This window comes from Vanessa atalanta, chromosome 13, assembly GCF_905147765.1.
Source record: "Vanessa atalanta chromosome 13, ilVanAtal1.2, whole genome shotgun sequence".
NCBI classification, from domain to species: Eukaryota; Metazoa; Arthropoda; class Insecta; order Lepidoptera; family Nymphalidae; genus Vanessa; species Vanessa atalanta.
In genome coordinates, this window is record NC_061883.1 from 6,401,191 (window position 1) to 6,418,547 (window position 17,357).

General features: G+C 29.5%; 1 protein-coding gene across 1 annotated transcript; it reads left to right on the top strand.

Moving 5' to 3' along the window:
- The first annotated feature begins 538 nt into the window (after positions 1-538).
- On the top strand, positions 539-16,001 carry LOC125068256 (allatostatin). The gene is made up of 4 exons (XM_047677341.1): positions 539-626; positions 12,301-12,399; positions 13,214-13,347; positions 15,342-16,001. The coding sequence occupies exons 2-4, from the start codon at positions 12,316-12,318 to the stop codon at positions 15,505-15,507; spliced, it is 384 nt and encodes a 127-aa protein (XP_047533297.1). The 5' UTR covers positions 539-626; positions 12,301-12,315; the 3' UTR covers positions 15,508-16,001.
- Positions 16,002-17,357: the final 1,356 nt, after the last annotated feature.

Below are 17,357 nucleotides of genomic sequence, written 5' to 3' on the forward strand. Positions count from 1 at the left end.
TAAATGTTCCCATAATTTAATCTCCATGGCTTAAGCTTTAAGCTTATATCACATCAAACGTGACTTCACAGCAATACTGTACACACGTGCTTTATAATCCGACTTGATAACCTTATATCTAAACTAATAGAGAAATATTGAAGCTCGGGAGTCCTAGCATGAAATATTGTTTAATATCCGCCTACAATATGCATTGTATTTAGAATTAAACATTGAATTTTTAACATCTGATAAAAATATGAACTTACTCATTATTTTTCAAATTTTATAAAATTAAGTCGAGGTTATTTAAAGAGATTCGATTCAATCAATTATTCTGAAAAAACTCGCAAACCAAATAAATAAGTATTTATTTTAATGGACACTAAAACGGTATTCGCTTGCATAAACTCGACTGAAACAGATTAATTAACCCGCTAGATAGGGTTGTTGTATATATGTCCCTCACCTACGCGGTACGCGCCGAGGACAGCGCGTTGTGAACGAGTATATAACCGCGAGGTTCACCCACAATCACCCATTTGCTTTCAAACCATCGTCACGCAGAGGGTTGCAACTTTCCTGAACACAAAGTTTGTCTCAACGACGTTTTGAATATTGCTCCAGAGCCTTTAAGACCTCAAGAGGTAAGCGACTTAATCTTGTAATAATTTTAGTGTAAATTTATTTTTGATTTAGTTAACTGAATATTAATTTGTAAATAGTTCTTTTTTGGTTCCTATGCTTTATATGAGTTGTTTCGTATTAGAAAAAAAAACAGTATTGTTATAAAGAAAACTTAATAGAAGAATTAATGACGACAGCAGCCGCGTCATTTGAAATCAAATTAAAATCTTTGTTTTTTTGTTAAACTCAAGGTTTTTTACATTTCCACTTCTAATATTTCTTTTTATTTGGACTATAACTGAAACTATATACTGTTTCTCTTTTATAATAAAATACTACACATATTTTTAATTTAAACCCTCAAAATTTTGTTTAATGTTTTATGTTGTATTAATTTTTTATCAGATTTTGAGACGACATTTTCTCATAGGCTTGTGAAAAATTTCCCATGTTAAAATGATATATATGTATATATTTAGGTAATATTCTTCAATCACCAAATTATTAAGTATATAATTCTAGCAAAAGGAATACTTAATAAACGATATCGAAACATTTGTTTTTTCTTTGTAAATTTAACATGACGTCGAATTTAAAAATATGCTCTTCTGAAAAATTTTAAACAGTTATTGCTTGCTGAAATTCAGAATCAATTTTTAATACACTTAGGTATTAAATAATCTTAAATTAAATAAGAAAATTTATCCTAAACTGTAAACATTTTGATACATTCATAAACAGAACCCTATCTTTAATGCCCACTGAAAACCCATTCATGGACTCATCAAACAAGTGGTAGAGGCCACTTGTTACAGAACTGAAGAACTTAATTTTTACTAAATAAATCAAAATCAATACAAGTAGGCTCTTAGAAGTACTAATGAATAATTTTTCGAGATTAATTAAAATAATCAAAATCCGTTCCAATATTAAAATTAAAAAGATATGTTAATTAAATATAATTGAGTTATTATATACGTATATCCTGGATGAAATCTAAGAAAGCTAACTTTATATGTTTTTTTAAATGAACAGTAACTCAAATATAGTAATTTCACATGGCTTATAATGTTAAAGCAAACTCTACGTATGCAAAGTCTAAAATAAAAAGAATACTGAAATATTATTCATTTATACGAGATTTCGAATATATAAATAATTAATAACTTTACATTGTTTTAAAGAAAAGTGTGTATTACTGTTGACCGTTTAACTCCACTCCAAGTAACTTCAGCTCGGTGTGGAACCAATCCTGGAATTGATCAGGTCATGCTTTAAATATTGCATTGTTATTGGAATTGAACCAGTATATAATTTCAACTCCTTAGGATAAGATGTAATGGTTCTAATTCAGCTTGCTAGATTTGACCAAAACAAACATTACAAGTAATGTACTATAAACTTGTAAAATTCGACGGAATTTTCCTTTTTTTAGCCGGTTTTAATGAGGAATCCCGATTATCTTTTGGAACAGCGGTAGTTCCATTGTGTAAAGAAATTTGACTTTGACTGTGTAGGTAAATATAATAAAACAGAATTGTGTTTGTAAAGGACTTTGATATTATTATCAATAGATGAAGGACAATTCATATTTCACAAAATACTACGTGTTTAGGTTTAGGTTTTAGGTAGTATTTTTCCATTCGAACATCGAATGGAAAAATGAAAATCAAAAAACAAATCAATTATAGGATCACTCCCGTGCCTGTCTACCCGTCTGTCAGAGTCCATTTTCTCCGAATCTATTTTTATTTCTGTAAGGATTTTTGATTTACTTGTTTACATATTTTTATTTTTGTTCACTTATTTATAGATATTTCAAAACTGTTACACTTAAACGAAATTTGGTCTAAAATTTTGCACACACTTAGTGCTTGTATCAATATGATTCATTTCAATAAATTAAATAGATAAAATATATTTTTTTAATTTATTTGGCATTACAATTTTTTCTTTTCTTAATTTTATTATAATGTACCTATCGTAAAAGGAAACGTTTTTTTTTATTTTTAATATTTTCAATCAGTTTGAGCGCAAATGATAATGAAGTAACTGGAGTGTGTATTAAAAAGTTTGACAGTTTATATTCTAAGACAACAACATAAGACGATATTTCACCCGGAAAATAAGACAGTTCCCAAAGGATGAACCATATCCTAAGTCCGAAAGAGCGAAGATATTATAAATTGCACTCTTTATTAAATATAGTTTGCTAATAAAACAATCCACATGTAATATTTAAATGGAATAATTATAAATAAATTCTGAATTATATTTTCACCATTGTATAGATTCATTAAAACTAGCTGAACCCGGTTTACCTGCGCGAAATTTATAAATCTTTACCTGTGGCACACAAACCGACACCTCCCAAATGAACCCTTCGATGGGTGAATTAAAAAAAATTGCTTTTTTCCTTCTCCAAGACTCAAATCTACCGCCATAGATAGTTTGAGTTTGAATTTTGAGTCCTGGGGAATTTGATGGAGATATTGCGATGGACAAAATTAAATCTAAATTTTAAGTCGGTTCAGCGGCTTAATCGTGAAGAGTTAACAGACAGCTACTTTTGCATTTATAGTATCAGTACAGATTAATAAATTTAACGTTGCCTTCGTGATTTAATAGATCTAAAGTTAATTTTTAAAATGTAAGTAAATTACAAAATATAGTTGTATAATAAAAGTATGAAAATTAACGTATAAATATAAATGTAAAGATAATTCGTTAAACAGTATAGGTATAACATCAAATTGAAAGGGTTTCCATTTTAAAACATTTCATCGTCCCAAGTAAACACATTTAGTCGTTTGTTGTAAACGTAACAAAAAAGTACGTTATTTAAAAAGAAAAAAAAATCCAATACTTCAATTAGGTTAAAAATAAATCGGTAAAGTATTACGAATCGCATTCGTATAAGTAAATGAAAAACACTCACATGATTTTTTTCACGACTCAATACAAAATATCACAATAGCGTTGAACCTTCGACTGTGATTTCGCTATTTATTATCCTTCAGTAGTTTGTACTGACTGACTTATTACTATATTGCAACATTTTTCTGTATTTAGCCTTAATATTTATAATTCTTATAATATTGACGAATACATTTATCTGTTTTTTTTCTTTACCGATACTAATATTATAACTGCGAAAGTAGCTCTGTCTTTCTGTCTATTGCTATTTTACGGCCAAACTCTTAAACCGAATTTGAATAAATTTTATAGAAAACAAGCTTGAACTCCTTCGAGTATAACATAGGCTGCTTTTATCATGCCTAACACTTGCCGCCCAATCCGTAAAACGCGCGCGAAGCCGCAGGCGACAACCAACCAACAACAACCGACAACCTTTATAAAACAAATCAGATTTATTAACAGAGAAATTATTCTAAATTCGAAATTGGATTATTTAAATTCATTTTAAGAAGGTTCGTACGTATAATTAAATATCATAACAAATCACATGTAATTAAATTGGCACCTTGGTCCATACTCATTGTTACTGTATATTTCCTACATAAACCGCGTAATAAGTATTTTTGAAACTACGGTCAGAAACTAAGATTACGCAAAACTTCAGAATCCAACTCAACTAGTTAGTATCATAAAATTCCAATAGAGTTCTATTTCGATATTCATTACTTATATATGACGTTACTCGTTTGGTCTTATTGATATTTGCTATCAGACAGAAAAAATCTAAATCCATTAAATGTATATACGAAACCATATCTTCAATATGTATGACAAATACCGGCAGGTTTAATTTGCGAATAAAAAGTTATAGTTTTTTTTATATTTAAACTTATCGTTCCATTTTAATTAAAACTATTCAGAAGCTCATAACATTTTAACAACGTATTTATTTAATATTCACAAAGCTTTACATAAAATAATCAATAAATATGCATTAAAATGTTAAACAACCCAAGTTAGGAAAGAAACTAACTTACAAACTTCGAACTACCGTATAAAATTTATTTATGGAGCGTATTTATGATGTAGTAAAAATACGCAAGTTAAACAACCACCGCGACAAGTTAATCACATTCCGTAATAAAACATACTGAATATTTATTTTACCGAAATTTATTTTAATTTTTACATTTAAATTTTAATTTGATGGTCTAATCTTGTTGATAGAATAGTCGAGATTGCATTTTTAAATCAAAGCAAGTACTAGTATGTAACTTGCACATATGTATAATTAAAAAAAAAGGTTACATGTTGTGCAGCTTTACGTCTCATTTCATATTTATTAATAAAATATTATATATAAAAAAAACCGAACGAATACGAGCTCCAGGCTTTTCTAACATCTTGTTTTTATAACAATCCTGAATAAGTAATAGGATTATGTTGTTGTTTTTTTTTTACACAATATTTAAATTGATGAATTAGAATACGAATTTTGAAATTAGTTTTTACCGCAATGTTTTTGAAAATATTGCGGTAAAAACTCGCGCACCAAGGTCGAAAACTCATAAGCAAATAACAAATGATAAAACTATAATGAGGCTGTATTAGTTCATACACCCCACATTATGCAGGACATTTTGCCATTACAAGTTTGGACACTATTATGTCCGCTGTTTCGATGACTTTTAATAAGCTTGTATATTTTCTACATAAAATGCCACCATCAGAATATACTTTGGTAACGCATTTACCGCGGAAATTGAAAGGATTTCCAGGAGATAATCAAAGTAATTGCATCTCCATATTCAACATTCACGCGAACGAATTTCCAGTAATAACATGTCGTAACTTGACATGATTAAAATAAATACATAAATATGTAATAAAGATATAATTAAATATATAAAAAAAGGATTCAAACAAAAGAACTTCAGTTAATTTTTAGGTAACAGATTTATAATCTGTCGAAAGCAAAAAAAAAAAAGCGTCGCAACAAAATTGGTTACGAATTAAAAAACAAATGAAAAAATAATTAACGAATGTGAAATTGTCGCAAAACAACTGAATCAGTATTGGTGTTATTTTTAAAAGTAATTATTTTCTAAACAAAGCCGGTAACTATAGAAAATGAATTTTATATTTATTGAAAAGAAATGCGTACTCATGATCAGTTATTATTATCAATAAACAAACAACTAGCTCCCATATAAGAAAACAAATTACATTGTTTCACTTATTTTTTAATTTATTTTAATGTGTTAGTGCTCTGACAACCATAGGACATGTATTCTCTCAACCGGAAAATAGCAATATAAGATTACTATTTGACGGTATATAATAGCGGGTTACTTACACGGGCCAGCGCAATACCAACGATGCTAGCATTTAAAAAAACTTTATTATTATCAAATCAAAATCAAATCACAATCATTATTTTACACCCAAAAACATAAGCATAAAACATGCAAGAAAAATGCACAACACACATACCTTACCGCTGAAATAGTGATCTCTTCCAGATAACCATTAAGAAGGTACATAAGAAAGAAAGAGATGGATGTACAGTATAGCCTAAATGATCATAATATATATTTACATTACAATGAAATTTAAAATAAATTAATATACAAATACACATACATTTATGCACATAATGACGTACATACAATTTACGTATCAAATTTAATTAAATTCTCGCGGAATACACGACTAGAGCGCTAGAGAGCAAGATAGTGTTGTTTTAATAAGGTTTTAAATGAAGCAAGTGATTGTGCACGTCTTGCTTCTACAGGAAGATACTTCCGCAGACAAATAGCTTTAATGGTTAAGGAGTTAGTATAATATGAAGTCGAATGAGGAGGGTTTTCTAAAAGAAAATAGAATAAAATTTTCTTTGGACTAAATAAGAAATAAATAAAAATCCGCCGGTTTCACCTGTTCTTTTCGGGTGCGAAGTGCTTATTTCGGAATTGGTTTTTGACAATCACTAAGCTTATATAGGAAGCAAAGACTTTGACATAATCATTACCAATTCTTGATTATGCTGAATAATAAGAATAATGAGAACTGGTAATAAGGTACACTGCGCTTGCGAAATTTTGGTAGTTGGCTGGTAGTAACGGGAAAACGCTCCATGGTTTCATAAAAAGTATCAGTTCGATATCACAAAGATGGACATAAGCCTAGCCTCGTCGGGAGGGGAAGAGTTGGAACTTCCACCACGCTGCTATAATTGAGTGCGAGTGGGTGATATTAAACTTATAAATAATAAAATATATAAATTAATGATATTTAATTAATCTTTATGGAGTAATAATTATATTCAAACTTTCATTAAGAAGTTTTAATCGCGCGTAGGGCTTAAAGAATTCGTAGCATTCAACATATAGTAAAGTTGAATATGATTACGTTTTAATTGTTGCTACATATACCTAAGTATGAACTAGAAAATCATTTAATTCACGAAGGAATTAATTCAAATTAAAATAGTTAAAAATAAAATGTATATAAATTGTATACTATTTTTTTCGCTACAACATAGACGAAGCGAGGCTGTACCGAAGTCAACGTTTTTCAATTATTGTCTTGCAATTTGCATAAATATAAAATAATTTACTTAAAATACAAGAGATTACTAATTAATTTATAGAATATATTTCTATGAGTGCGGGTGAACACAATTCGCTGCCATTTACACTGAGGCTAACTCGCTCATACAATTTCCATTCATGTCATCTTAAGTATGCCTTACAGGAGACTCGATTGAATTGTCACATTCGACAATTTGTGAGCCTCGATTATGTAATATTAAACCATTTTCACATTTATTGAATTATTTTTAGAAATTCGGAAGTTAATCACATTGTACGTTGCTATTGATTGTTGTAAATTAAAGAAACGATATAGAAATAAATGCAATTATTTTCCTATATTAAAATCAAGTGATAATTATTTCACATTAAAACGAAACTCAAACATTATAGAACGCGAAAAGAAATAGTTATTACTTTATAGAGTACGTTATTTAAAAATAGGTATATTATAGTAGGTAGTATCATGCTATATGCCTTCTAATTTTGACAATGCTTTACTCTTTTAATTTAAAAATATTAAATTAACTGAGAGTAAATATTTGTGTGTTTAGATTTTTGTAACACTTTCACACTGGATTGGCTGAAAATATTCCAATCAAAAGTCAAATAGAATGGGTACTCAATGTCATGCAATATGACATCGGACACTGCTTTGAAGTATTCATTTAATAACCAGTACCAATAACCAGGGTATACCAGTTGTTATAGGTGTGTAAAAAACAGGAACCATCTTTTCTACCCTACGAAATTTTAGCCATTATTATATAATTTTCCTTAAAACATCAAAGTTTGCAGTTCTTTTAAGATCGACTTATATCAAGTTACAAAAACACTGACTTTCAGAGGTTCCAATGGTCATTATCCCACCTTGACTTTCTTTAATGTAGCCGATCCTTCAAATAAAAGAAAATTATTCTTCAAATACTTGTGTAATACGATTGTTCCTTTGAATTTTCAATATATCTTTGTTGTAATAACTCTTTAAAAAACATAATACCTATAAATTATTATTTGCCTTGTTATTTAAAAAATATATATGTTTATTACGATTTTTTTATAACATTGTTAAGCGTGACGGCAAAATGAGCCACCTGAGGCTAAACAGAATATATAACCATTAGGACTGTAAGAAATTTTAACCAATCCTTACATCGCCATTGCGCCACTAACCACGGGACCTAAGATATTATGTCCCTTGTCACCCTTCAAACCTGAAAACAACAACAGTATTCATTTTTGCCAATAGAATATACTACACGCGAGAAGGGCTGCTACAAAGTAAATAGTTGTATAAATATAAGGATAAAAAAAAATACAAGATTATTTCGGAAAGGATAATAAAACGAAACTACATTTAACGTTAGAAACCGTTAAAGTAATAAATATACAAAGAAAATAAATGGAAAAATAATTCAAAGCCTTTTCTACGAAGAACACGTTCAAGCTAATTATATGAAAATATACTTTTCCTTGAAGGAAGCTTATTAAATGCATAATTTAGCCGAGGGATATAAAATGTAAATCCCTTAAATCTATCTTCAATTACGCAACGCTAATTTAAAATTCAGATACGATGCCAAGATTGCGATTGAGGTAACCCTTAATCTCCAATATATAGTAAAATCGAATGCATAGAAGGAACTCGTTATAATGTCACATGGTTTGTGTAATATACACAAGCGCATCCTGAAAGCATTCTCTAAGTAATAAGCCAATTTGTTCAAACTTTGATATCATTTAGTGCGTTATATTTTTCTTTATGTAGATGTACTTTTTATATTAAATTAAAATCAAAATATACTTTAAGTAAAGCTACCATCTATTTGGAATGTAGATTCTACCGAGAAGAACTGGCTAGAAACTCAGTAGTTATTCTTTTCCAACATTTAAATACAAACGTCGTTTGGCATTCAGAAGCGCGAATGTGAAATTATTGCATTTTTTCTTCTTCTTATATCGATAGTATTTATCTAAATTATAAATAAGAAAAACAAATTTCTTTCACATTCGCGCTTCTGAATGCCAAACGACGCAAAGTATTGTTAGTTAAATATATACATATTATATCCTGCCTGAAAGTGAACAAGTACATATTAGCTATAGTAGTTACCTAAGTATTAGGAGGAAAGGGTGACATTTGTTAGTTAGTCCACTTTTTATGTACTCTTATGATGTGTATGCAGAATTTTATGACAATTAGTTAAGTACTTAAGACACGTAAGTAACAAATAAACAAACTGACTTATGCATTTACAATATTAGTCAGCAAAATGTATATTAGTAATATTTAGATTCAATTCAGAATAAAAACATACTATCTTTTTACAGTAAAGAAAAAACTTTTATAATCATTGAACATGGCTTAAGTTTAAAAAACATTTCCATAGATAACAATGGCCGTCCTTGGGTGACGGAAGGCTTATTGATAAATAGCATCTCTTCCATCCAATTAACTGTCAAGGCAACACATAGTCCGTCGGGTCTACCGTGTTCTGTGATATGATTCCCTTTGGGACTTCGCATATGAAGACGGCAAACGTTATCATTTTTGTAATGGCGAAGAAAACGTTAAATATGTATCTTTTAGTTACGTTTAGTAATTCAAGACAAGAAAAGTTGAAAATATTGCACTTGCATGATAGAATATTGTTAAATTTTGATGTTTCCTAAAATTATACTAAATAAAAGCACTGTTGTCTTACTTAAAAGGTACTTGGTGGCAATTCTACTAACAAATAGTCACTTTATCGGATCGAAAAGTTATCGTGGCCCTTCACCCGTTTTTTTATTGTATTTACACTCGTGAGTGGTCCAGTTAGTGGTTAGGTTAAAGTTGAATCAGAATATAATCGGAATTGTATCGGAACCGATAGACATAAGTAGAATTGGTCCTCAGCTACGATCAAGTTGAGGTTAATTTATGTAAAGAATAGTCGAAGCTGGTCGTCGTTATATGTAAGTAGAATCGACCCCTGTGCATAACTAAATTAGTTTTATGCTTATAAATTACATACATACATAGAGTTATTCGCGACTTTTATCCGATTACTATGTTTAAGATATACATTTTTCTGACGAATAATAAAATGTCCAAGAACCATTATTCAAAAAGTCGCAATAAAAACGCTTTTTAAGTTTTAGAATTGCACGTGACGTTAATTTATATAGGAGCAACGCAATCATAGTATTCGTATCTCAATTTTCTACTAATTTTTCACTTTCAATTACTGATGTACAATAAAAAAATTGTAAATTATATTAAGTGGGCATTAATTAATATAAAAAATAACGTATTACTATGTCAGAATTGTTCATTGTAATGTAGGTTACATAGGGGTAGTTTTTACTTTGACTACCAATAAGTAAGTGTAATGTCCAATTGAAATTAAGATCTAATCTAGGAATTAAGATAAAAATCGTATGGATTTCTTTAAGTTTGTAAGAGCCTTGTACTGAAAATTCAAGTGTGATTGCGTTTTACTTTCATTATGATTCATTTCTACGAACTTCATGTAAGTAAGTATTCACGTGTGACCATTATTAAGTTGTCACTAACAGCCGTAAGGGCCGGTTTATGGCGCAAGATAACATGTTCATTGCCAAATTACAATATAATTCTACTTATTTTATAACTTTTATAAACCTTCATATATTATCTATTATCAATTAATCTTTAAGAAATAATCGAAATATGTAATGATAAAAACCATACATATATAAGAATAAATTAGCAAACAAAAACAGACTCTTAAACGAATTTGTTTAATGCAATTGTAATTTAAAGTTGTAAACGTAAAAAAATGATGATCTGAAAATGTAAAAATAAATGTAAAAGAGTTTTGATATATGCGTCAAGTTAAGACCTAAAGGTACAAGCGCTTTAACGACGACATTAAGTATATTTTTATACGTTTTATAATACTCCTAATGTGAAATGTTAGATACACATTCATTACCAACGCTTATTTTATTCTTCGGCCTATTTAAAGTTGACATTTATTTTCAAATGTAATCGTTTAAGTTATTCTTGTTAAAGTGTATTTTTTTATTTTTATTACTGCATGCTTAACAACCTTGTTTACATAACTACATCGTATTGTGCAGTTGCTCTTGCTATCATGAATGTCCAAGTTCGAAAGTCGGACCAGAAAAATAATTTCGTGCAGGTCTACGATAGACCCGATCAAACAGTCCACAATTATAGATTGTTAAGAAATAATGATTTTAGTCGACATCATATATCTTCAAAATACGTATAATCGAGATATTTCGATATTAAATCCATGAAATTTAATGACATGACAGTTCAACGGGCGGCCATGTTTGACGTTTACGGGTGCGTTCAAAAAGCTGTGTCAATAAAGATTACTGTTCGTTTTCAGCACCTAAATAAAGAATATAAATGTATGACAATCACAACGTTAATAAAAATATATATGAAAAGTAAATGATAAACCGTATTGTTTAGTTTTATTTATTTCACCCGAGCGAAGCCGTGTCTTAACTAATACTATTATAATTTCTCCATCGTGTATTATAATGGTATCCCTGTGCTTTATAATTCTAGTTTCCTCCTGATATAATAAATGCGGAACTGTATTAATTGGTTTGTCCTACATTTACGGAGAAACGTGATTATTTTCCTTTATGGGACAAAATTTTGTCATATACATATGTCAATTTTTACGGCAGAATATCCATAGAAACGTAGCCAAGGGTAAAATATTAATTTCTAGGATTCTATATTTGACCATGTTTAAATAGAGACTTATTTTATTTTAGGATAATAAAAATAATTAATAAATAGACAAGCGTTTATATCTAAAATGAATTACATATTGTTATTATACTTAAATTACTTTAGATAAATTTATTTAAATTAATTGGAATTATACACGAGAAATGTGTAAGTTTATATAAACTTAGATAAGTACTAGAAATATTCAAAGAATATGAGTGAAAAGGTTTGATTTAGATAGAAGTTATTTTAGTGAGTATGAGCTTTTCACAAAATTAGATGAACTATTTTTTTTATATCTAAGGGCTTCTTTATATAATATAGAATAGAAAAAAAACAACTAATTTCCTTTTACTTAATTACTTAATTGTGAACTTGAAAACTAACTTTATTTAATTTGTTTTATTAATTATGCTACATGTTACATTTTGCTTCTAACAGCTACCGGACGCTACAATGAACTCCAGCGCACACACGACTCTAATGATCATCATCGGTTTCCTGGCTGTGCTGCTGATGACCGTCGTCGCAGCTCCTATGGTATTTTAAATAAACAAATTTACTAGTCAAGACGTTAAGGATTTGAGATTAAAAAAATTACTATCAATGATACGATTAATATGCCCTAATTAAAAATGGGGGCGACAAAGGAAATAAAAATTAAGTTTTGAAAGTAAAGATTGGTCCCCCCGTTACGTAGCTTAGCTCATTTTTTGGTTTCAGCAAGTTATTTACACACTTAATATGTATTTTACATTAAAATTTTAGCGATGATAATAAAAAAAAAACTGGTCTACCTAGAGGGATACCTAATTGAAAATATTATTAAAAAACCCACCAAGTATTCTTAAATATTACAGTTTTTTGGTAATCAACGTTGTTATTATTTTACCTCGGTCACGGCACACTACGTGAAACCCATAAATTTTTCAAAACGCTTTAAGATTTAACGAAGAGTTTCGACAATTCATAAATAACTGAGCTCATAAAAAGATGCCTAAACACCGATTTCGATATATATGAAATCAAAAATGAAATAAATAATTGACATGAAATAAAAACTTCTGTATAAACTTCACGCCAATTTCACCCTCTTTGGTAATCAATTTTCAAAAAAAACCTTCATAACTGTCTAACTCATAAAAATAAATATCGATGGTTTATTGTTCGTGTATAAATGTTAACTTTAACATAATCATTTTTTAAAATAATTTAATGTTATTTAGCATACATTGAATACTAACTAAAAGACGGGTTTGAAAATGTTTTTTTTTTTTTTAATTTGGTAATTGTTATCGCTTGTTTATGTAAATTTTTTTATATGCTGCCCAAGATTGACTATGTTCTCTTATAGGAACCGGATGAAGATCGATCGGACAATGCATTGGTAGCTCGACCGGAAGACGTTGCAGATATGGCCGTACAGTGGGATGCTCTGAATACTGCTGCACTGCGCAAACTCCTACTGCAATTGGATGCCGATGACAGGTAATTTGCCTATACTCTAATCCAACCATAAAAGGAAAAAAGGTAAATTGACTCGATATCATTGGTCGAGAACTTGATTAATCTATGATATTCACTATGGATTTGAGAAAAAATGGCATTGGTTAATATTTTATTTAAGGTTTGTTTATGTTTTTTACAAACACCTACTTAGATCTACAAAATTTGTGTAATCTATATAGTCGCTAGTAATTTATATTGTGATCCTGCCTGAAAACATAAACATCCAAGATATATAAAAAATAATTTAATAAATAAATTGAAAATATATAATAAATTATATCATGCCTGTGGATTTATAATTTCGCTATAACCAACCAGTATCATTGAAAGAACGAGTTGATTAAGCATATTATATATTATTCATTTTAAAAATAATTTTAATAAAATTTTGTCGTATTAAGGACGACTTCAGTTAAGTTCAGTTTATGCATAACAACAATGTTATTTTACATCTTACAGTCTACCAAGTGATTACATTATTATCGTTTACATCTATTCTAAATTCAAACTCTGGCATTATAATTTTCACTATTTCCAAAATAAAAAAGGTATTATAGAAATCAAGTAAAATAAAACCTTCGAAAATTTTAATTTAATTATTTAAAAAAAAAAACTTACGTATAAGTATTTAGGAAAAAGACTGTTTATTTTTTAAAACAATTACTCTATTGAATGTTAAAGGAATTTAGACTAATAAATTCCAGTCTTTGTAATTATCTCATCCATTTAGCTGTAGGTTAATTGCAACAAAGTATTTAAACACCCGAGGTCGTAGTCGTATTGCATAGTAATTGAATATTCCGTTGTAAATACCAGCTTTAAATTAGTTCGAATCTTAATCCATTGTCAATGTGTTTGCAGGTCGAATTTTATAATTGAACTCGTAATATCAACACAATTTGCTTCCATTTTGTATTTAATTATCTATTTCAAAGGATAAAGTAATTATTTGACAGCTGTTGTTTACGTATACGTATAGACATTAGACACAACAATGGTTGAGAGTTGAGACTATTAAAGTAATTATTTATAAAGAAATACGTATGTCTGGTTAAGCAATCTCTCCGTACTGCACTGTGCTGATACATCTACGCTTTTTTAATTAATTTGAAAAAATAAGGAGTTTTTATTTTGTTCGACGAGTATGTTTTTTTACATATTCTTTTCTCGACATTTTACATTACATTAACAGCCCGTAAATGTCCCACTGCTGGGATAAAGGCCTCCTCTCCCTTTGAGGAGAAGGTTTGGAGCATATTCCACCACGCTGCTCCAATGCGGGTGGGCGGAATACACATGTGGCAGAATTTCGTTGAAATTAGACACATGCAGGTTTCCTCACGATGTTTTCATTCACCGCCGAGCACGAGATGAATTATAAACACAAATTAAGCACATGAAATTTCAGTGGTGCCTGCCTGGGTTTGAACCCGAAATCATCGGTTAAGATGCACGCGTTCTAACCACTGGGCCATCTCGGCTCATCTTTTCTCCACGTCGTCCTCCAATTGAATGATTTTGTTTTATAGAGGTAGACTTCGCAATATATAGTATAAAATCAGAAAAACGACGAAAGTTTACGTATTAATAAAAAGACGCATCGTTTCGCACTACCGAGATTTTGTATTCGTTATCGTTAGTTGCTTTCGTACAATGTGTCGCGCGCTCCATTTAGGGTTAATTTTTTTGTATTAATCTTAAACTGAAACATTGTATTCATAGAAATTTGAACAAAATCTTCATCGCTTACGTTACGAAAGAAACGAATTCTTTCGCGATAACGTTATTGAAAGTCAGAGTAAATCAGTCTTGAGATAAATTTAATTTAATTAAGACTTCAATTACACAAATAATTATGTCGATATAAACACTAAAACTAAGTATAAAGTATAATATAAGTTTAAAGCATATGTATCGCTTTCAAAATCAGTTTAGTTAAGCCAGTCGTATTAACTTTTGATACTTTTGTCTAGGTTGGGCATGGGAGCCAGAGTTAGTCGTTCTTGGCCGCAGACGGAGCCACGTGGTTGGGGACTGCGAGCGATGGACGGCAGGATCGCCAGGCAATGGCGCGCCGACAAGAGACAGGTCCGCTTCCGACAATGCTACTTCAACCCGATCTCTTGCTTCCGCAAGTGAGCTACCGGAAACAATGACCCATATCTCCTATATAGCTATTTGTAAACTACGAAATATTTGTCACACGTTTACATAATTGATACGATGTTATTAAACTCTATTTTTGCTGTTTTATGAACAATTAATGTTAATTGTTATTGAATACCTAGTCAAATTTATTATATGTCAATCTTAGTATATTTTCGAACAGGCCTAGTGAAAAAACGAAATTCATCTGAAATTCGTCTATTTTGTAGCGTTTTAAATATACAATTCTCATGATGGAATAAAAAAGTGTACGCTGTTCCATTTCCGGGTACCCTTTGTAAACGATTTCAATACATTCTTATTATAATAAATTATGAGTAAAATGTCGTGTTGAATACATTTTCCTGCTTTTTATATTTATCAGAAACTCTTTTGCAAATTAGAATTTACATATAAGAATAAATGTTTAGATTATTAGATTAATAGCAAAAATATTTTTACAAAATTTTAAATATTTCAAAATCATTAAAATCTTACTTATAACTTTCATTTTATTTTTTAAATATAAAAACGTTCTAAATCTTCTACAGTGTGATTTGATTCTCTAGAACCTAAACATTAATTTTATATGTATTCAAATTAAAAAAGAACTCTTTCCAACAACATAAATATAATGATTGTAATTGTTAGATATAAGATTATTTCATATATACACATCTAGTCAATGAATAAACATAACGTTTGTCTAATATTATAACGTTTTATTTTAAAAAATGCCCTATTTAATATTGTTTAATGTATATTCATTAAAATGTACTTTCAAAAATAAATGAGTGATGAAATTAAAAAATGTTTAAGGAATAATTTATTTATTTATTAGGTTCGCTAGCGCTTTTTACATTTATCATTCTTACATAAATACACAATTAGATATATACGTACATAGATGATGTAAAATCATTTAAAAGCATTAATTAATAGTTTAATCAGCATGTAGTGTTACATGCTGATTAAACTATTAATTACAATTGCTTGCTACAACAACAAAAGTGAAAAAAAGACAAAACGAAAAATGAGCAAAAGAGAAAAAAAACAATTAAAAAAATAATGAGACATCTTGGTGATAAAAAAGTATTTTTCAATAATATTGCTGCTCCAGAGCTTCTTTATGAGTGCAAGCAATCACAATTTGTAAACTAAAAAACGGATTTTTTAGAAAGTCGGTATGTATGATGCCGACATTTTATTACGGGCTAGGATATTAAAACGACAAAAGAACGTAGGTACACATCTACGAATTTTTACTAATTTTGGCAACTAAAAAATAACTTTTTATTATTTAATTCTTGTCGTTATTGAGAATGGATGTAACGCTATGTAGAATGTATGTATGTATTGTATGGAAGACAAGCTGAACCAACCAAAGTCGAGTGTCATGATTTTTTAAATATACTTATATAATTTTAATTGAAATAATAATATTTAGTACTGCTTTGACTTTTAAATACGTTTTTTTTTTAAATTGAAATAACATGTATGAAGTATGATTATTGATTCGGTTATCGACACCGTGTTGTGGCACTCCCGTCACTTCCGTCTCGTAGCGTGGTGAGGCGAGCTGGTACTGCCTGGCACGGAAAAGCGCGGGATTTTGAACTGGAGAGAAAAACGGAGGACGAAGGACGGATTTGCTGTTAAAGTTATAAGTAATATTTGTATCGAGTGGTTTTAATATAATGGAAGTTAATGTGATGTGAGTAGTTTTATTTTACGAGTGATTTCGACGCTTTAGGGAGTTTGTCGTTAAATCGAGTGACGTCACATGGAGTTTACAATGTATATGTTTTTTTTATCTTATTTGATTTATAAAATATAAGCCCGTT

What these genes read in the sequence shown, in the direction of transcription:
- LOC125068256 (XM_047677341.1), top strand. Translation starts at nt 12,316, where the DNA reads ATGAACTCCAGCGCACACACGACTCTAATGATCATCATCGGTTTCCTG. An exon ending in CCGTCGTCGCAGCTCCTATG is followed by an intron (nt 12,400 to 13,213) that starts GTATTTTAAATA and finishes GTTCTCTTATAG; the next exon opens with GAACCGGATGAAGATCGATC. An exon ending in CAATTGGATGCCGATGACAG is followed by an intron (nt 13,348 to 15,341) that starts GTAATTTGCCTA and finishes ACTTTTGTCTAG; the next exon opens with GTTGGGCATGGGAGCCAGAG.